General features: G+C 41.0%; 6 protein-coding genes across 6 annotated transcripts; 1 reads left to right on the forward strand and 5 right to left on the reverse strand.

Annotated features, from left to right (window-relative positions):
• Nucleotides 1-990: 990 nt before the first annotated feature.
• LOC116037066 (claudin-4-like) lies at nt 991-2609 on the reverse strand. The gene has a single exon (XM_031280831.2). The coding sequence runs from the start codon at nt 2276-2278 to the stop codon at nt 1721-1723; it is 558 nt and encodes a 185-aa protein (XP_031136691.1). The 5' UTR covers nt 2279-2609; the 3' UTR covers nt 991-1720.
• Nucleotides 2610-4148: 1539 nt separating this feature from the next.
• Nucleotides 4149-4870, reverse strand: LOC116037064 (claudin-like protein ZF-A89). Its single transcript, XM_031280830.2, has one exon. It carries the CDS (start codon nt 4825-4827, stop codon nt 4195-4197), a length of 633 nt encoding a protein of 210 aa, XP_031136690.1. The 5' UTR covers nt 4828-4870; the 3' UTR covers nt 4149-4194.
• Nucleotides 4871-8140: 3270 nt separating this feature from the next.
• LOC116037063 (claudin-like protein ZF-A89) lies at nt 8141-8884 on the reverse strand. Its single transcript, XM_031280829.2, has one exon. It carries the CDS (start codon nt 8841-8843, stop codon nt 8211-8213), a length of 633 nt encoding a protein of 210 aa, XP_031136689.1. The 5' UTR covers nt 8844-8884; the 3' UTR covers nt 8141-8210.
• A 2415-nt stretch (nt 8885-11299) lies between these two features.
• LOC116037062 (claudin-like protein ZF-A89) lies at nt 11300-12397 on the forward strand. Its single transcript, XM_031280828.2, has one exon. It carries the CDS (start codon nt 11376-11378, stop codon nt 12006-12008), a length of 633 nt encoding a protein of 210 aa, XP_031136688.1. The 5' UTR covers nt 11300-11375; the 3' UTR covers nt 12009-12397.
• A 1056-nt stretch (nt 12398-13453) lies between these two features.
• On the reverse strand, nt 13454-15135 carry LOC116037061 (claudin-4-like). The gene has a single exon (XM_031280827.2). It carries the CDS (start codon nt 14663-14665, stop codon nt 14027-14029), a length of 639 nt encoding a protein of 212 aa, XP_031136687.1. The 5' UTR covers nt 14666-15135; the 3' UTR covers nt 13454-14026.
• A 613-nt stretch (nt 15136-15748) lies between these two features.
• LOC116037060 (claudin-4-like) lies at nt 15749-16958 on the reverse strand. The gene has a single exon (XM_031280825.1). It carries the CDS (start codon nt 16789-16791, stop codon nt 16144-16146), a length of 648 nt encoding a protein of 215 aa, XP_031136685.1. The 5' UTR covers nt 16792-16958; the 3' UTR covers nt 15749-16143.
• Between the last annotated feature and the right edge of the window lie 3017 nt (nt 16959-19975).

The raw sequence follows: 19975 nt of genomic DNA on the forward strand, positions 1-19975 counted from the left end.
GATTTTACACACCTCTTAAAGCAACTGGAAGTGGAGTGGCACTACAGTTGACCACGCCTCGACACGACCAGGAGAGTGACGATGAAGCCCAGGAGGCCGGTGAGGATGGAGTTTAATGTGAGGGCTAGTCCAGCCCACGTAAGACAGAGACAGAGGGCACTTTCAACAAGATAAAAACTGGACAAGGTGTTCATTAAGTTTCGATGATGGTGGGGCAGTCCATAAACTCTGAATTGTCGTTTTTGTGGTGAGAAGCAGCTCATATGCTCAGTTATGCTCTGTGTTGATGCATAATTCAAAGTTCAATTTGAAGTCTTTTGGAGAATAATTTTTTGGAGTTTCATTTTGAAAGTGAACGTGAGGAAACTGAGCATTTCAATGTAATCCAGAATTGTACTGTGACAAACATACATTTACATGACTCTCACATTATATTTCATTCCCACTTTCATATTGACCCTCCATCCTTTGCTGATTCTAACCCCCCTTATTTTCACTGAGTAGTATTTGTCGTTATGGATTTAATGTGGTAGACTCCTAAAACACCCATCACAATGCCCTCCCATTTAAAACAATATTCAGTTATGCAGCAATAACCTAAAACCACAAAGATAATTCACTAAAAATACACATTTCTCATCTTGTTTCTGCTGTAAGATGCTGTAATGTATGCTGCTCTCATCAGCTGTTGTTTTGCTGTTACGTTAATCAGATGACACAAAGATTACTAGAGATATGCAAACGTGGTCCAGAGAGAGGCAACTTGAGCTATTTGTAAATATTACAGCGAGTATTCAAACCCCTCTGAGCTATAACCAAAGCACAGTGATTCTCAAAGTAACATATTTTTGTCTTCTCTGGGCATTATTTATACATCTTTGGAGAGAATCTTTTTTTAATGCAAGTAACTTTTGTAACTTGCAATATGCAAAAAAATTGCAGAAAATTAATAGTGTGAGACAAAACAAATGCAGAACTTCTGTACAAAAATACAAATATACAGGGTGAATTTATTGATTTGTTAAGATACAAACATACATTCATAGTTTCCTCCACTTGACATGGCAAAGCATGCAAAGCAACAGCAAACATATTGTTATTACTCAATACTGAGGATAAAAGATGGGAAGACATTTAAGTTGTTTCCAGTACAATTCATCTTATTTCACAACTGTCATGTGATAAAAGAGTAATAATTACTTTTTATTTAGCTGGTTTATTTCCAGAACGTTGTCTCTGAAATTCCCAAAATAAGTGAAACTTTCAAACTGTTGCAAACAAAGACACATTTCATCACCACACAGTAAAAAAGTACTGTTTAAGAAATTGTGTAAAAATGACATCACTGGTCTTTAAAGGTCTAACTATTCTTGCAGCATTTATAATGTGTTCTGCACATACTAAAACACACCCCATAAACTCAGATCTCTGCATTAAACATTTTTTTATCGGCTCAACCAGACTCCATTTTTTCATTCTTCACTTCGCAAGCGCTGGTCGTACAACACTTCAATATGCTACACACTTTCATATTTTACAAAGATTAGTTGTCAAAGAGCATTTAACTAAGGTTGAAACAAATGTTGAAAAAGTAGCTTTTATTAAAGACTGAAGCAGAGAAAGTCCATCACATTATAAACATAACTGCACATTTTGAACATCAGCTTGTATTTGACTTATAGCGTTGTGTACTCTCCTCCTCTCTCTCTTCTCCTCATCCTCAGCATCTGTAGGTGCTACACAACACCCCTCCACTGATGATGAGTAGAGCTCCAGACGCCCAGCCCACATATATGGAAGCCCCGAGCTCTCCCCTCCTCTCTGAGGTGGGCAGGGGGTTGTAGAAACCAGTGATGATGCTGTAAGCCGACCAGCTGACAGGAATAACACAAAGAAGCCCTGCTAATATAAACAACAGACCTCCAGCCAGGCCAATATTAGCTTTGGTGAGCCAGTCGCCACGAAAGAAGTTGGTGCAGCGGGCCCCGACCACAGTGAGTCCGATGGCCACCACGCTGACAGCGATGGAGACACAGATCAGAGCCCTGGAAACCTGTAGATCCTGTGGTAAAGCCAAAATAGAGTCGTAGGCCTTACACTGTGATTGACCAGTGCTCTGGATCACACAATTCATCCATAAACCTTCCCAGAAGACTTGAGAGGTGATGATGTTCGCTCCAACAAAGGCTGTCACCTTCCACATGGGCAGTCCACAGATAAGGATGGTGCCAAGAAAGCCAACGATTGCCAAACACACAGCAACGAGCTGCGTCTGCATGTTGCCAAAAAACAAATCCAAGGCGTGTATTTAAGTTTTCCACCAAGTCAAAGACAGCAACAAAATCCACCTTCAGCTGAGCTGAAGATCATTTTGACCATAAGCTTTCACTCGGCTGTAAAGGTAGCAGCGGTTGTGGTTTGCTGAGTGGTTTTGCGCTGCAGGCGTGAGAAGAAAGAGCAACAGGGAGGGGACTCTGACTCTGCTAGTTGGTGGATCAGGTTTCCTGTTTGTCCTGATTCCTGCTCACTATGAAGAAGTAGGAGGAAGGACTCAAGTACAAAAGGCTGCTTTGTGACCCAAAACAAAAGGCTCTGATCATAATTTTTAAATGGCTTAAAGCACTAAGTTTAACCATTTCCAGAAAAGGCAAGCTTTTCACATAGCCTCGGGTCAGGTTTTATATAAGAATCATGTTAAATCCTGAGATTTTAATAAATGCATGAACCGTTTCTAAAAAAAAAACAACCTGTACAGAGCTTTGGGGGAATAAAACACTTGAGAGAAGAAACACACATTGATACATGGGAAGAAAGAGTAGAGTACATCAAGAAACCTGTTCAATGAATGCTCAACAGTGTGATTTCATTTAAAACCATGCACTGATTATAATACTAAAAAGAAACTAGAAGACTGGAAAACATTTGAAGAAGTGTCATCCTGGTTTAAGAAAAGTAGCCTACTGCTGATAAATCAGATCTACTGCCTGTCCCAAACTTCATGAATACTGGAGAGAATTCTCTAAACCACTTACAGGAATAGCTTGACATTTTGGGAAATAGGTTTTCTTGCTGAGAGTTAGATGAGAAGATTGATACCACTCTTATGTCTATAAATATGAAGCCACAGCCAGCAGCCAGTTAGCTTAGCACAAAGAGAGTGAAACTGCCTGGCTCTGTCCGACAGTAACAAACTACATCTACCATCATGTTTTACAGGAGGATATGTAGCAGACTACTTCTTAGCCAGATTGAAACAATTAGACAAACACAATATACTTAGTTTTTGAGGTGATGGTAGGCAAGTTGTTACCTTTGGACAGAGCCAGGCTAGCCATTTCCAGAAGACATTTTTACATGTCACAGTAGAAAAAGCACAGGTGCAAATAAAATGAATGGCTGAATTTTATATAGCTGCCTCAGTTTCAATGACCGGTGTCAAATCACAGCCCCATTTATTATGTAGTGCATTAAGGTTTCTGGTATGGTGCTGGCTCAGTCACATCACACTTGGATATAACATTCATCGTTAGTGTTATTAGTAATACCTGTAACACCAGCAAGTCAAAATGTCTGCTGTGAGAGGCCTATACATTTTTTTTTTTAAATCCCAATATTAGTTACAAAAAAAAAAAAAAGAAAAAAAAAAAAAGCATTGTTTAAGCATGTGCAATGTTTACACAATTCATTGAGTGACTAAAAAAAGTAAGGTTTTTATTTCAGCTACAGGAGCTACTGTAGTGTATGCCATGTGGGACTGCCATTCAACACTTGTGCTTCCATGTCAAAATGACTGAAAGACCTGAGTCAGTCGCAAACGCTGTATGTGGATGTAGTCCCTGCAAGTTTGACATTTTTTAAACATGGACATTCTCACCCACCATTTTAGGCCCTTACCTAAAGTAGTTGTTCCCGTTTAAATATTGGCATTGACAGAGTTTAAAAGTGGCACCTAACTAGTTTGAATTCAGCCAAGAACGCAAAAACTTTGTTGGGCCACACCATCTTAAACCTTTGTCATCACTTGAAACACATCGGCATTCAAGAAACCCACACATCAAGAACAGCTAGTGATCATATGAAAGTTTAATTAAATAATCAGTAAAAACATATTAAATCATAAAGTTAGGATCATAAAACATTTAAAAAAAAAAAGTTCAGTCCAGTTTCCTAGAGTAAGACAAGCATGATGACATTTCAAACATAGGCTCCTCCACTGGCTGCTGTGCGTGGGGCAGAATATTTGACAGAGTACCCGCCATCCTTAGGCTGCGGACACTGGCAGCAGAGAAGAGCTCCTCCAATCAACAGGAGTCCTGCTGATCCCCAACCGATGAACAGGGACGCTCCGAGTTCCCTCCTCTGTGGATCGCTCAAAATGGGGTTGTAGAAGTCACTGATGACCGTGTTAGCGGACCAAGACACGGGGATCAGGCACAGAACACCACCGACGATGAAGAACACCCCCGCGGCAATGGCTACCTTGCTCTTGGCCCCCTCATCTTCAATGCAGTTGGTGCATTTTCCCCCTGCGACGGCAAGCAGGATTCCCATCAAGACGACCAGGATGGAGATCACAACCAGGGCCCGGGCCGCCTGCAAATCAGAGGGAAGGGCCAGCATGGAGTCGTAGACCTTGCACTGCATCTGTCCAGTGCTCTGCATCACACAGTTCATCCACAGGCCCTCCCAAAAGGTCTGCGCTGTTACTATGTTGTTGCCGATGAAAGCGGACACCTTCCACATGGGCAGGGCGCAGATGATGATATCACCCAGGAAGCCGATGGTTGCCAGAAAGATGCCCAAAATATGGAGACCCGCAGACGCCATAATGTTTGTCTCACACTGAGCAGAATCAACAATGAAAAAGAGTTCAACTCTCACCTGCAGCTTTTATACCCAACATGGTAGGCTGTGGTCTCTCCTGATTGGCTGTTTAAAATTGTTCAAATTGAAAACACCTGTGGTCATTAAATTAGCCCTATAGTGTCAACCACATCTCCATGTTATATTTATTTATTTAAAATATTCTTGTAATATATATTTTTCTCTTATTTTTTCTCTAGATTTGTGACATTTGAAAATTAAAAATAAAGCATACTCAAAACATGGACAAATGTCTTAGGTATGTTTGTGACTTTCGTTTAAATTGCATGGCTAGAACAGTGTTATCGTTAGTGTTATTAGTAACACCTGTGCTTATCCTACTATGACAAGTCAAAAATGTATGCTGTGAGAAAGGCCTTTGGAAGATAAAAACAGAAGTCTGGGAAATCCAGAAAGTAGTCTGATAATTTCAAGGTCTTTAAATGTTTTTGAAATGGAAAAAAAGATTAGGAAAATATTGAGATAGTAGCTATATGTGGAAGAAGCATCGACCGAGCATCCATCATTCTAGTTGGAAAAAACACCATTGTGCAATGCTTACACAATTCAGTAAGTCATAAAAATGAGAACTTTAATAAATGAGTGAATGAGGTTTTTATTTTGGATACAGGGGGCTTGTGCTGTGTGTGCTATTCACTGGGACTGTTATTGGAGACAAGACCACCTGTGCTTCTCCTTCCATGTCCAAATGTCTGAAATACCTTCTGCATCAGTTGCAAACACTGTATCTGGATAGTCATTGCAAATTTCAGACAACCCAGACTAACATTTTTTGAAGATCGTGGCTTTTTCATCCATTATTTAGACTGGGGCTTTTCAAAGTCCTGACTGAACATTGAGGTCCCAGGTCATACCTCGTGTTAAGTTATTTTGAAGAAAAAAAAGCTACATTGAATATACAGTAGTGGTGTAACAGACCGTAGTTGATCCGTACAGCTTCCCCCAGTGTGGAAGTGTTAATGCTACCGGTTGTGAACAGGGCACAGAGCAGACTGTCGCCTCTGCAGCTTGTTCCAGTCACAGTGAGTCAGGGAACTGCTGATATATGGGCACATTTCCTAGACAATGGCATTCTCTATGCCCTGGTGACAGACTGGAGGTTGTAGTGACTGGTTTGGGATGAGAGAGGGAGGGAGGCAGGTTTGTGTGAGGTGTAAAATTTCTAATGAGAAATAGGTTCCAACTTTTACAACTGAAATTTTGTTTCTAGAGTGAAAGAAGGCTACTGAAAAAAAAAGGTATAATTAAGTTTGGCTACAAGAGTTTACCAGGAAAACAGGCCTACTCAATTGAAAGGTTTGTTGCTTAAGTTATTAGTCGTTCCCGACCTTTGAAAAAAAAGAATAATTATATATATATATATATATATATATATATATATATATATATATATATATATACACAGTTGTGTTCAGAATAATAGCAGTGTTTAAAAAAGTGAATAATGCTCAAAATCCTTAGAATAGCTTATAATTCCATAATATCAATGCATTGGGAACACTGCACATTCAATTCCAAATCAAAACATGACCAAAATTGATCAAGTTTGTGTTATACCTTTACAGAAAGTGAAGAAAAAGGAATATTAGGCTGTTCAAAAAAATAGCAGTATTTGCATTTTTCTTTACAAACTCAAACATTTACTGTATAAACTGACAAATGTCTCAAGGGTTTGCTTTACTTTGAATCACTGCACTAATATTTAGTTGCATAACCATTATTTCTGAGAACTGCTTCACATCTGTGTTGCATGGAGTCGACCAACTTCTGGCACCTGTGAACAGGTATTCCAGCCCAGGACGATTGAACTACATTTCACAATTCCTCTGCATTACTGGGTTTTGCCTCAGAAACAGCATTTTTGATGTCACCCCACAAGTTTTCTACGGGATTGAGGTCTGGGGATTGGGCTGGCCACTCCATAACATCAATCTTGTTCATCTAGAACCAAGACTTTGCTCGCTTACTGGTGTGTTTTGGGTCAATGTTTGTTGAAAGACCCATTTCAAAGGCATTTCCTCTTCAGCATAAGGCAACATGACCTCTTCAAGTATTTTGATGCATTGAAACTGATCCATGATCCCTGGTATGCGATAAATAGGCCCAACACCACAGTATGAGAAACATCCCCATAACATGATTTTTGCACCACCATGCTTTACTGTCTTCATAGTGTACTGTGGCTTGAATTCAGTGCATGGGGGTCGTCGGACAAACTGTCTGCGGCCCCTAGACCCAAAAAGAACAATTTTGCTCTCATCAGTCCACAGAATGTTGCACCATTTCTCCTTTGGCCAGTCAAGGTGTCCTTTGGCAAATTTCAACCTATTCAATACATGTCTTTTTTTCATCAATGGGACTTTGCGGGGGCTTCCAGCTGATAGCTTTGCTTCACATAGCCTTCTTCTGATCGTAACAGTCCTCACAGGTAACTTTAAGTCTTCTTTGATTTTCCTGGAGCTGATCATTGGTTGAGCCTTTGTCATTTTGGCTATTCTTTGATCCATTTGAATGGTAGTTGACTGTTTTTTCCCACGTCGTTCAGGCTTTGGATGCCATTTCAAGGCATTTGAAATCATTTTGGCTGAGCAGCCTATACATTTCTGCACTTCTTTATATGTTTTCCCCTCTCCAATCAACTTTTTAATCAAAGTCCGCTGTTCCTCAGAGCAATGTCTGGAATGACCCTATAACCAGCATGAACATTTGCTTCCTTCCTTAAATATGGGCCATCATTGATACCTGTTTCTTCACAGAATCAATCACCTCACTAATTGAACACAACACTGCTATATTGAACATGCCCCTTTCAATTACAGAGTCAATTACACAGAATGAGCAGCATGCATGTCATGACTGTTGGTTTTCTATGACTCTACAACACTTACTAGTAAATTTGCCATGTGGAAATATCACTTCTACCAAGAAATTTGATTTATGAGGTTAGTGATGTTGGACTGCTATTATTTTGAGCACAACTATACACACACCTTTGAGTAATACATCTGACAACCCCTGATGTACACCCCAACCATGTAGTTAAACTGGATGTTGGCATTTACAGTTTAAAAGTTGGTAACTTTGCAACCCCTTGACCAACTAGGTTGAATTCAGCCACGACACTTTGTCAAGACTAAACCACCATCTTAAACCTTTGTCGTTTTCACTTGGAACACATTCAAGAAACCCACACAGAAAAGCTATAGTGATCATAAAAGTTTATTTAAAATAATCAGTAAAACACTTTGAAATCATGAAGACCATAAAACATTAAATTTTAAAGAGTTCAGTCCAGTTTCCTAGAGTAAGACAAGCATGATGACATTTCAAACATAGGCTCCTCCACTGGCTGCTGTGCGTGGGGCAGAATATTTGACAGAGTACCCGCCATCCTTAGGCTGCGGACACTGGCAGCAGAGAAGAGCTCCTCCAATCAACAGGAGTCCTGCTGATCCCCAACCGATGAACAGGGACGCTCCGAGTTCCCTCCTCTGTGGATCGCTCAAAATGGGGTTGTAGAAGTCACTGATGACCGTGTTAGCGGACCAAGACACGGGGATCAGGCACAGAACACCACCGACGATGAAGAACACCCCCGCGGCGATGGCTACCTTGCTCTTGGCCCCCTCATCTTCAATGCAGTTGGTGCATTTTCCCCCTGCGACGGCAAGCAGGATTCCCATCAAGACGACCAGGATGGAGATCACAACCAGGGCCCGGGCCGCCTGCAAATCAGAGGGAAGGGCCAGCATGGAGTCGTAGACCTTGCACTGCATCTGTCCAGTGCTCTGCATCACACAGTTCATCCACAGGCCCTCCCAAAAGGTCTGCGCTGTTACGATGTTGTTCCCGATGAAAGCAGACACCTTCCACATGGGCAGGGCGCAGATGATGATATCACCCAGGAAGCCGATGGTTGCCAGAAAGATGCCCAAAATATGGAGACCTGAAGATGCCATAATGTTTGTCTCACACTGAGCAGAATCAACAATGAAAAAGAGCGCTCACCTGCAGCTTTTATACCCAACATGGTAGGCTGTGGTCTCTCCTGATTGGCTGTTCCAAATTGTTCAAATTGAAAACACCTCCTTAAATTAGCCCCATGTTGTCAACGATTTGAGTTGGGAAGGATTTATGGTCGATTTAAGCTGTCCACATATCAAATGTTTTGCTCCAAATCAAAATATAAAGTGTATCAATCAATTCTAAAATACCATCACTAATTCACGTCCATGTTTTATTTGTTAATCTGAAATATTCTTTTATTTTTATTTTCATTATTTTGTGCTCTTGATTGGTGACATTTGAAAACTCTAAATTAAGCATACACAAAACATGGAGAGATGTTTCGGGTACATTTGTGACTTTTGTTTAAAGAGTATGCTTTTGCATTTTCAAGTCTAGCCTTTATCTTAACCTTTATCTTAAAGACATGGAAGGATGTATTTTCACATTTTTGTTCACTGCCTTGGTGCAACATTCTGCAATATAACAACAACATTATATATATACATATTTTCCTGTTTTACATTTTGAAGTCTAACATTACAGTTTTATTGACGTCTGCGTTCTTACATGTTCTTCCTTTCTCAGGCCAGCAATCGGAGCGAAGTGATTCCACCTGTGCTGATTAGCCAGTGAACACTCCCCTAGGCCTGTGGCCTCCACCTCTAGGCCTTCAGCAAAGTTGTAAGGGTTTTATTTTTTCTAGTAAGTATGTCCATTTTTTAAAGTGAACCTTACCAAGAAGCTCCATACTAAATGAACACAGTACAACATCAACATGACATAAACGGAACCAGAGGCTGGAAAATCTCGAACAAAAACTGGAGATAAAAAAGATCAAATTAGAGATTGGGCAACTGGAGTATGAGACGGTATTACAGTAAATGGTACTTTATTTTGTTAAGCATGATTGGCATAGTATACTTACAACTTTTGTTTTCTTCTCTTTTCCCCAGCGAAGGCAGACATTTTTAATAAACAAGTGAAACGTATCCTGTGATTAGTTTTATTTGTTGCATAAAATTGTTCAGTGATGGCCTGTCTGCTGGCTGTGCCAGTGAGGTAGTCGAGGGTGGTGGGGTCCAAAATGTCAGGTGGCACATGAAGGGCTCTCTTTTTTTCTCATATAGTGGCAATGCTGTGGAGCACCACACATGCTGAAGTTATTTCAAAAGCCCGCAGAGTAGAGACCCTCAGGCCACGGAGGGAGCTGAAACCAGACTTGAAGAACCCCTTAAGGTCATCTCTAACCTGACCCTGCATTTCCCCGAGGACTCCTTTGAAATGCCTTTGTGCTAGTGTCTCTGGGTCAGGACAGGGGGTCACCAAGTGGGCTACAGTGTGTGTGGGTATCCCCTTCCCCCCAGTAGAAGTCCATCAAAACACCCTTTTCATAAAAGGAGAGGGACATTGCTTGATCAGTGTCACAATTAATAATTGTGTATATTTTCCATACCTTGCCTATGACTCAGTGATTACTCGGAAAATGAAATGCGTGAATCATCAACCGAGCCAGGCCATCTCTCATCCACACTGCAAAGGCACTTCAGGTTAATTTTTCAATGAAAGCACTGAAACAAAGGTACCAGTGAAGGCCTCTTAAAGTCTGTGCTGTATGTGAATATTTCTTACAAATGTGCAGTCTGCTGTGTAGCACTTTTGCAAACTTTAGTGTATCTGCATGCAATGTGCATATGTGCCACCAGTCACCTGACAAATTAGTACAAATACTTTACCTAAACATCCAAAATTGCCCTCATGTTCCTACGGCTCCAGTGATGGGTATGTGGGTGCAATTTACTGTACCTATGACTTTAGGGAACCCATATGAAGGAATTATACCACATACAACTAAACTTCATATAATATAATATTAATAATAATATTATAATAATAATAATAATAATAATAATAATAATTAAGTGAACTATTAGTGTATGCTACATTTGATTTAATAGAACACTTCTTTTATAGTCAGCGAGGGCTAATAGCCAGGAAACACTACAAACATGTTGAGTGGTTTAGTGAGAGCAAGAACAACCTTGCAAATAGTGGTGTACAGTGTTCTTACTCAGAATTTTTGCATCATGATATTCATAATTTAAACAAAGTTATTATTCTACAGTATATTCTTCCACTCCATAAAGTTAGTTTTTAATGTTTCCACTTTTTCACAACTTTTTTTTTCACGACATTAACTGCTGCAAGGTTTTGACTGAACCACACTGTTTAAGCCTAATTTTTTCTCAGAGCTCTGTTGGGGCACCAGAGGGCCTCTTTGTAGGACAGAAATGCCTCTGAACTCAAAGGCAGCATGATGGACGTTAACATCTGAGCAATGAAGCCAAAGCCCACCCACAGGAGGGGGCTACTCGGAGGCATCTGTGGGTCATATAAAACTTTACCGCAGTAGGAGAGCTTTTATTTGGTAGCACAGTGAAGAACTGAGACAGAGCAAGAAAGAGAAGGAGTACCACCAAACAGAAATGGCATCTTTAGGACTGCAGATTCTGGGCGTTGGGTTGGCGGTGCTTGGATGGATTGGCAACATACTGATCTGTATGCTGCCCCTGTGGAAGGTGTCTGCCTTCATTGGGAACAACATTGTGGTGGCTCAGACCATCTGGGAAGGACTTTGGATGACCTGTGTGGTGCAGAGCACCGGCCAGATGCAGTGCAAAGTCTATGACTCCCTGCTGGCCCTGCCTCCGGACCTCCAGGCGGCTCGGGCTATGGTGGTCATCGCCATCCTGTTCTCTCTGTTCGGCCTGCTGCTCTCTGTGGTCGGAGGGAAATGCACCACCTGCATTGGGGACAAGGCAGCAAAAGCCAGAGTGGCCATCTCCGCAGGTGTTTTCTTCATCCTGAGTGGGGCTCTGTGTCTGGTGACCGTGTCTCTGCCTGCTAATACTATCATAAAGGACTTCTACAACCCCATGGTTCCTGACGCCCAGAGGAGGGAGCTGGGTGCATGTTTGTACATGGGCTGGGGAGCATCAGGACTGCTGCTGATCGGTGGTGCTCTTCTCTGCTGTCAGTGCCCGTCAGGAGGAGGCCACTATAATGGGGCAAAGTACTCCGGACCTAAATCCACAACGCCCGGAAAGGAATTTGTCTGAATTGCTGCATTACAGTACATAAGAGGCAGCACCATTTAAACAGCACCTGACTTTACATACAGAACAAAACCTGTTACTTATAAAGTTGTGATTTTTCTTATGACTAACTTTGTTTTTACTAACACATTGTGGCCTTTTGTTTCTGAAACATACAAGAGGTTTAGGTATGTGCCATGTTACAATAATGCAACATGTGAGTTAGGATTGAAGCTTAATTCATTTCTTTTTACTGCTCATTGTTTTGTATTATAATTTCAATATTAATTCAGTGTCATACCGTCCTGCTGTTTTCATTTATGTTTTTTGCAACATAAGCTCTTCAGAAAGAAGACTCGTGATTTTTTGTTCTTTTGTCTTTGTTTCAGACAATAAAACGAACGCTTTGTCAACAATGTTTTTTTTTAATATGCTGTTTTGGTGGAACATAAAGTACATTTACTTACTGTGCTTAAGTAAAATTTTAAGATGCTTCCCTTGAGAGCTACAGTAGTATTCTATGCCACATTTCACGGAAATATTGTAGTTTTTACTTATTTGACAGCTAGCTTCTTTAAAGATTTAATTTTAAACATGATGCATTGATATAGATTAAACTACTTAACAGTAGGGTCTAGACACAGAGGATGTATGCTCTATAGATTGTAAAGCCCATTGTGATTTGTGATATTGGGCTTTATGAATAAAGTTCAATTGACTATATCAAATGAAGCTCCTTTTAAAGCAGCTAAAACATTCAAATGTTGCTTACACATTCACACATCAGTATAAATAACCCAATACATAATATATAACATTGGCAGCGACCATTCTGCATAATGAGTCATTTACATTTAATACTTTAAGTACATTCGAAAACTTCTGTATTTTACCTACAAGTAAATACATTTTTAACTTTTACTTGTAATGAACATTTTTACATTGTGATACAGCTACTTTTACCTTAAGATCTGGATACTTCCACTACATTCACATACTCACTGGCCTGATCTCATCGGAGTGGCCAAAATGGAAACAGACACATATATTTTACACTGGTGTATTGTTTTCCTTGTCAGCCTTGTTTAAATTGAAAATGTCTGTAAACAAAAAGAAAACCCTCAAAGAGGTTCAGGATATATCAACCTGACAAGACTTGGCAGATGTGCTCTTACTGGGCAAAGTGTAAATATCCATTCTTTGGAGATCTAAAACAGTTCCTTAGCAACATGAATCCAAGCATACACTACACAGTGTTCTCTCTGGCAGTGACGTGCATTTTACTCAAGACAGAAACTGTAAATCTTAATACAAGGGCAGTGGATTACACCATGGCAAACATCTCAAGCAGATACAGTAAATTCCCAGGAGTCTACTCCCCTGAATTCCTGAATGCCTTATCACGAAGTTCAGTTTCAGTTTTATTACAGTGTTTTGTGCAGGTGCAGAGTGAACATGAGAAAGGAACGTAGGAACAAAGAAGCTTCATTTCTGACATTTGAAAGGCAATTGGAAGGCCAGCAGGGATCATTAAATCATTATTAAGTTGACTCAAAAAAAAGTCACATCTGATTTGAAGCATACATCTGTATTCAGATGTATTGCATCACTCCATTCAGTCTCAGTCTTTATGAATAAAACAACTCCTAGGTATCCGTATCCGTTCCAAATAAAAAATATTGTTTCAGAGTCATGTCAGAATGTTTTCAGTCCTTATTGATTCACACTAGCGAGGATATTTGATAATATATTTAATATGAGACAAACATTTCCATGTAAAAACTGATAATTGACAGCATATGTTAACCTCTGATAGAGACACATTTCCTCTGAAAAAAAACAAACCATTAAGACATTTTATGGTACAGTATTTTACTGTGCTGTCTGAGTTTAGAAAGTACCTCAAATTCTGAGATTATTCTTCCTAATCAACCAAATACACAGATGTATTGCTTATGCCAGCCTTAGCAACAACATTTTTAAGAAATCTATCCTCCTGTGCAACTTTTTGGTGAGAACATTAACACATTTTAATGAAACACTCACACATAGCCCACATTTGATGATGTGGTTCTTGCAGGGACAAACTTGGCAGGTATGTAAGGTCTTGTGCCATATTTTGGGGGGCAGCTGTTGCACAGCAGGCCTCCTCCCAGCAGCAGCAGCCCAGCAGAGCCCCAGCCGATATAAAGCGCAACCCCAAGCTCCCTCTTCTGAGCCTCAATCACCAGGGGGTTAAAAAAGTCCATGATCACTGCGTGAGCTGACCATGACACTGGGATCATGAGCAGCAAGGCGGCTATTATAAAGATCACTCCAGACACGATGCAGGCTTTGGCTTTGGCCACTTCATCCTCCATGAAGTTGGTGCACTTTCCTCCAACTGCAGCCAAGACGACGCCAAACACCCCAACGATCACAGAGATGACCACCATAGCCCTGGCAGCCTGCAGGTCTAGAGGTAGAGACAGCATGTTGTCATACAACTTACACTGCATCTGGCCCGTGCTCTGGACCACACAGTTCATCCACAAGCCTTCCCAGACCTCCAGGGCGGTGATAATGTTCCCCTCGACGAAATCGGTGACTCTCCACATGGGCATAGCGCAGGTGATGATGGTGCCCAGCCAGCCGATGAATGCCAGCAGCACACCCATGATCTGGAGACCCTGAGAAACCATGATAACAGCACTGCAGCCAAGACTCAACTTCTATGCCGGAAAAGGTTGCTTTTACTGAAATTTTCACGTCTCAAAGAATTGTAGATACTGAATGCATATACTCCACTCTCACACCTGCTTGAAGAAGCGTTTGCTGTGCTCTGATGCTCTGAGCTCCCACTGTGAGAAGATAACTACTTCCCATTGTGGTTCAAACTTTCAGGGTGGAGTTTCTGTGCTCCCAGACAAAAAGAGAAATCTGAGACTTGATATCCACAAACCTTGTTCTCTCTCTGTTCATTGTTCCCTCACATACATGCTTTGTTACCTCAAACAAATGTGAGACCGGGAACAATGGCTCAACATCCCATCTGTGCTCACACACACACACACACACACACACACACAGACCCATTTGCACAGTTCAAGCCTGGAGCAAACTCTAGACTTCAGAGTTTGGGTCAGTATATTCACCTAAAAACAGATCAGAAAACAAAAAAAACTTCTGTAATCCATACAAACAACAGAGAATTATCCCTTGAATAGCTTTTTTTCATTTACATAACAATTAAAATGTATTACCCTGACTATCTCAGACACACAGCATTGTATTAACTGGTTTGCTTGTTCAATTAATGGACTTTAATCGTATCGGTCGAGATAGATTCTTAGAGGAAAAACATGTTGCAAGATCAAAGCAAATGGATATGATTATTTCCTGGCATTTTAATGTTTACGCTGTGAGTCTATATAAAGTACAAACTGTAGGCTCACAGTTTGAACAAAGACCAGTTTTCAACCACCTTGCCTCTTTTTTCTGCCACACCTAAACCTGATTTACAAGAAAGTCAGACAATAGATGCTTCTCAAACACTGTGAGGCCATTTTGTTTTAAAACGGATCCTTGTTTTGACATTTGTGTGTCACTATATGTGTAAAAAATAAAATGAATGTTAAAAACAGTAAATACAAAACTGAGTGAATACTAAGTTAATGTAAGAATTTGAATGACATATTAATTTGTTTCTATACCACTGGATGAATCATGTTGAACACAGCTGCTGTGTGAATGCATGTGAAAATAAAAAAGCAGGCTATGTGGTGTCTGATTTTTAAACAAAATATTTATTTACAGTCTAACTGCCACATCATCTCATATCAATCTCATAATCTCATACAGATGGTTTACAAAAAATAACCCACATACAGTATTTTTTAAATTTGGTTATGGAATATTCATACTACTCAGAAAAGACTAACAAGTTACTAATATTCATATTAACAACCAAACATATACAAACAACTGTGTTAACATATAAAATTGAATTTACTCTTTCTTGATGTGTTTTTCTTTCAAACACTCTCATGAGGAGTAAAACGCAGGAATACTTTTTGCTAATATAATGTCCTGAAAATCAAAACTCACAACCCAGTATCACCCATGCATCTGTTCTAGTAAACATTGCTTTGTGAAAGCTATTTACTGACTCTGATCTGTTTCAGACAAAGTTTTTCCCAGACGCTGGTGCTGAAGCCTCAGATTTGGCAGCTTTGTACCTTGCCGTGTTGTAGGCGCTATTATCCTTAGGGGGGCAGTTGGAGCAGAGAATCCCTCCTCCGATCAGCATCAAGGCGGCTGCCCCCCACCCTATGTAGAGCGCAGCACCCAACTCTCTCTTCTGGGCGCTGATCAACAGCGGGTTGTAGAAGTCCTGGACGATGGTGTTGGTCGTCCAGCAGACAGGGATGAGGCAGAGGATCCCAGCTATGATGAACATAACTCCAGCTGTAATGGCCACCTTGGTCTTGGATGACTCATTCTCCACACAGTTGGTGCATTGCCCCCCAGCTACGGAGAGCAGGATAGCCAGGATGCCCACGATGATGGAGATGATGGTCAGGGCCCGAGCGGCCTGGAGGTCAGAACTGAGGGCCAGCATGGAGTCGTAGACCTTACACTGCATCTGGCCTGTGCTCTGGACCACACAGCTCATCCAAATACCTTCCCATATAGTCTGCGAGGTCACGATGTTGCTGCCAATAAAGGCAGTGACCTTCCACATGGGAAGGGCGCACACGACGATGACACCTATCCAGCCCATGATCCCCAGAGCTGCACCCAGAATTTGTAACCCAGGAGACACCATCTTGAAGAGCGGATTTCTTCTTTGAGTTTTTTCAAATGGGATTCTCTTCACTCGGGACTTGAAAGGCCTCTCTAGAATTCTGTAGAATTCCTCTCTGTTTGTCTCCTTCTGTGATGGAGGCAAGTCCTCTGTTAGTCAGGTGAGTTTGTTCAATGGGAGAGGAGAGCAGGTACATATGATCTCCTCTCTGAGAGAGGAGGGGCCATGGAGGAAAACAGCTCACCGTCATCAGCACCTGCCCTTCAGGTCCACTCCCCCAAACTCCACAAACCCTAACCTGTTTAACCTGCCCCAACCATCCTGTCTTATAAAGTTTAACAAAAGAAAACATGTGAAACTCCTTTGCATGTAGCACCACATGCATGATAAAACACACAATTGTATCACACAATAAGCTCCTTATTTAAGAAAGTCTGATAATAACAGAGTATTTATTTAGTTAATTTTTCCTCTTAATTCCCCCTCCCCCATTTTCAGTTTCGCCAGAGGGGGGAGTAATGTCCTGAGTGAGAGATGACCCAGTTGGTTTTAAATGACAATACCTCTGACAAAAACCTAGACGGACCAAATATGGTCTTGCACTCTGTGATTTTGTTGTGTTACACCTTCACAAACTATGGATGACAAGCTGCTGGAGTCTAAATAGATCTGGAATGTCCTCACTCAACTGTCAATTTTACTGCATGAAAGATTGTTGTTTTATTTAAATGTCAATAAAGTAAATGTAAGTAATGTCTCGTCACTTTTGACATTTTCAGTATTTAATCAAGACCACGCTCTTTCTCTTGAACAAGCCTTGAGTATCGAACCATCAACATAAAAACGCTAATCATGCTTTAGTTGCTAAGTTGATATTGTATGTAAAATAGGCCCACATTATCGGTCTTCTGTGTAAATATTTTTCAAAATAGAAGACAAAGAAGTTTACTAAAAACACTTCCTCTTTATGTTGATGAAAAAACCTAGTCTAGAAAAAAAACTAGTTTGTTCTTTATGTATTTGTTGCAAAATAATTGAACATTATTTTGAGAAGACAGGGTAACAGGGACACTTTATTATGGAACCCACGCAACTTCTAGGAAAGGCCCGCCCTTCAATAGCATTCACACACTACTATTGGCCAGGCGTCCATGCTTACGCAAGGTAACGTAACCCGATTTGTTCAGGTCCTATCCCCTGACCAATCGGCTATCCTAACCGTAACCACTCGAGGTCAATGTCTAACCCCAACCAATCAAGCTGCTTCGTAGGGCGAGCCTTTCCTAGAAGTTGCGTGGGTTCCATAATAACGCAACAGGGACAGATAATTATAACAATCCACTACAGCTGCACCATACAATAGATTGTGCCCTCTCATTAAAACGGTGGGTATGGTATAAAGCGTTTTAAAGGAACACGCCGACTTATTAGGACTTTAGCTTATTCACAGTAACCCCCAGAGTTAGATAAGTCCATACATACCCTTCTCATCTCCGTGCGTGTTATAGCTCTTTCCGACGGCTCCACCGGTAGCTTAGCCTAGCACGGATCCTGAAGGTAATCGGTACCAACTAGCCTACTGCTCCGAATAAGTGACAAAATAACGCCAACATGTTCCTATTTACATGTTGTGATTTGTATAGTCACAGCGTGTACAAATAACAAGGTCACATGAGACACAAACATCTTCTAACTGTATATAAATTGGGAACTATATTCTCAGAAAGGCGAAGCAGTGCTACTTCTGCTACTTGGGAGGAGTGATATGCTCGCAGCACCTGAGAAGCCCTGAGCAGAGAGTAGAAATGCTTTGCCTTTTATATTTATATTTTATATATATAATATATATAATCGTTTATATACGGTGAGAAGGTTATGTATGGACTTATCTAACTCTGGGGGATACGGTGAATAAGCTAAAGTCCCAATAAGTCGGCGTGTTCCTTTAAGCAGGAAGTGACAACTGTCCACCTGAAAGGGCTAATCAAATGTTTTTGATTTTGAAGGATCACAGAAGTTGCTGGTCTACCATTGCCTTGATTGGTTAGTTTGTCTTTTAGATTTGTTAGTTCCTAACCCTTTTAAAACACCAAAGTCACACAATAACACTAACTAACTAACTAACTAACTGGTTGAGGCAGCAACTCCTGTGTTGTGTGAGGTAAAATTATTGTTTTTGTCAATGGAGTCTGGTAGCTTTGAAGAGTCTTATGGCAAGAAGGGGAAACAGCCAAGCCAATCCAGCACAGGGGGTGGATCCCCATGCTCAGATTGGGGCAGGTGATAGAGGAGTGTATTATCCAGTTCAGGTGTTGCAGGTACTGGGCACATGGCACTGGTCACATCTGCAGCCCATCAGGTAATCAGGGGAGGCATTCAGTCAGGTCCACGCAGCAAGGAGAGAAGTTTGGAACAAAGGACCAAGCAGGCAACACCAGGCTTGCAAAGCAACCTGATCTCCCTCACCACTGGGGAAAAGAGGGGCCCCCACGGGGGTAATCTCGCATTGCCAGACCTCTTTCCACAGCGTTGCGGTGGAAGGTCTGGCTGGTCCACACAACATTCTGGGATAGGAGAAAAACGTGCTCTGGTTTATTGGCATTTCTTTAAACCAATCACAATCGTCTGGGGTGGCGCTTTGCGCTGGACACAGGTGCAGTGCCCCTGCAAAATACTTGGAACTTGTTTTGGTGGAACATGTGCACGTAGGGAGGTGAGCCATGCAATTTAAATGGCTGTCGAGAGTGTGATGTGAATTTTACTCAAAATTTTTTTTTTTCCTGAATCGAATGGAGTTAACAATGCCAACACAAAACAATCCCATAAATGAAACGTTGTGTCAGGTAGAATTGATCTCCGTTAATCCCCTTTCTTTTGTTTGCTGCATTCATGGCTGTACTAACGTTACAGCTGTAGCACGCAGGGTTTACATTTTTGCAGGTATATCTGGTAACCCGGCCTAGCTGTCAAACTGGGCAGTTGATAACAACACACAGGCCAAAACACAAACAGAAATTCCGTCATGGAACGGAAATTTCAAAATGAGAAAATACTGGCATTAGCATTGTTGTCAGAAAAGTATTTCAATTTAGCATGTTCCCTTAATATCTGATGACGCATTGGGGTCATTTGTGGATTTATTACAGTTAATATATTACATATTGACTCTTTAACTCTGGTGTGCACACAGAGGGTGGAAAACCTG

Source organism: Sander lucioperca, chromosome 13 (genome assembly GCF_008315115.2).
Source record: "Sander lucioperca isolate FBNREF2018 chromosome 13, SLUC_FBN_1.2, whole genome shotgun sequence".
Taxonomy (NCBI): Eukaryota; Metazoa; Chordata; class Actinopteri; order Perciformes; family Percidae; genus Sander; species Sander lucioperca.

Coding starts and splice junctions, on each gene's coding strand:
- LOC116037066 (XM_031280831.2), bottom strand. CDS start 2,278: ATGCAGACGCAGCTCGTTGCTGTGTGTTTGGCAATCGTTGGCTTTCTT.
- LOC116037064 (XM_031280830.2), bottom strand. CDS start 4,827: ATGGCGTCTGCGGGTCTCCATATTTTGGGCATCTTTCTGGCAACCATC.
- LOC116037063 (XM_031280829.2), bottom strand. CDS start 8,843: ATGGCATCTTCAGGTCTCCATATTTTGGGCATCTTTCTGGCAACCATC.
- LOC116037062 (XM_031280828.2), top strand. CDS start 11,376: ATGGCATCTTTAGGACTGCAGATTCTGGGCGTTGGGTTGGCGGTGCTT.
- LOC116037061 (XM_031280827.2), bottom strand. CDS start 14,665: ATGGTTTCTCAGGGTCTCCAGATCATGGGTGTGCTGCTGGCATTCATC.
- LOC116037060 (XM_031280825.1), bottom strand. CDS start 16,791: ATGGTGTCTCCTGGGTTACAAATTCTGGGTGCAGCTCTGGGGATCATG.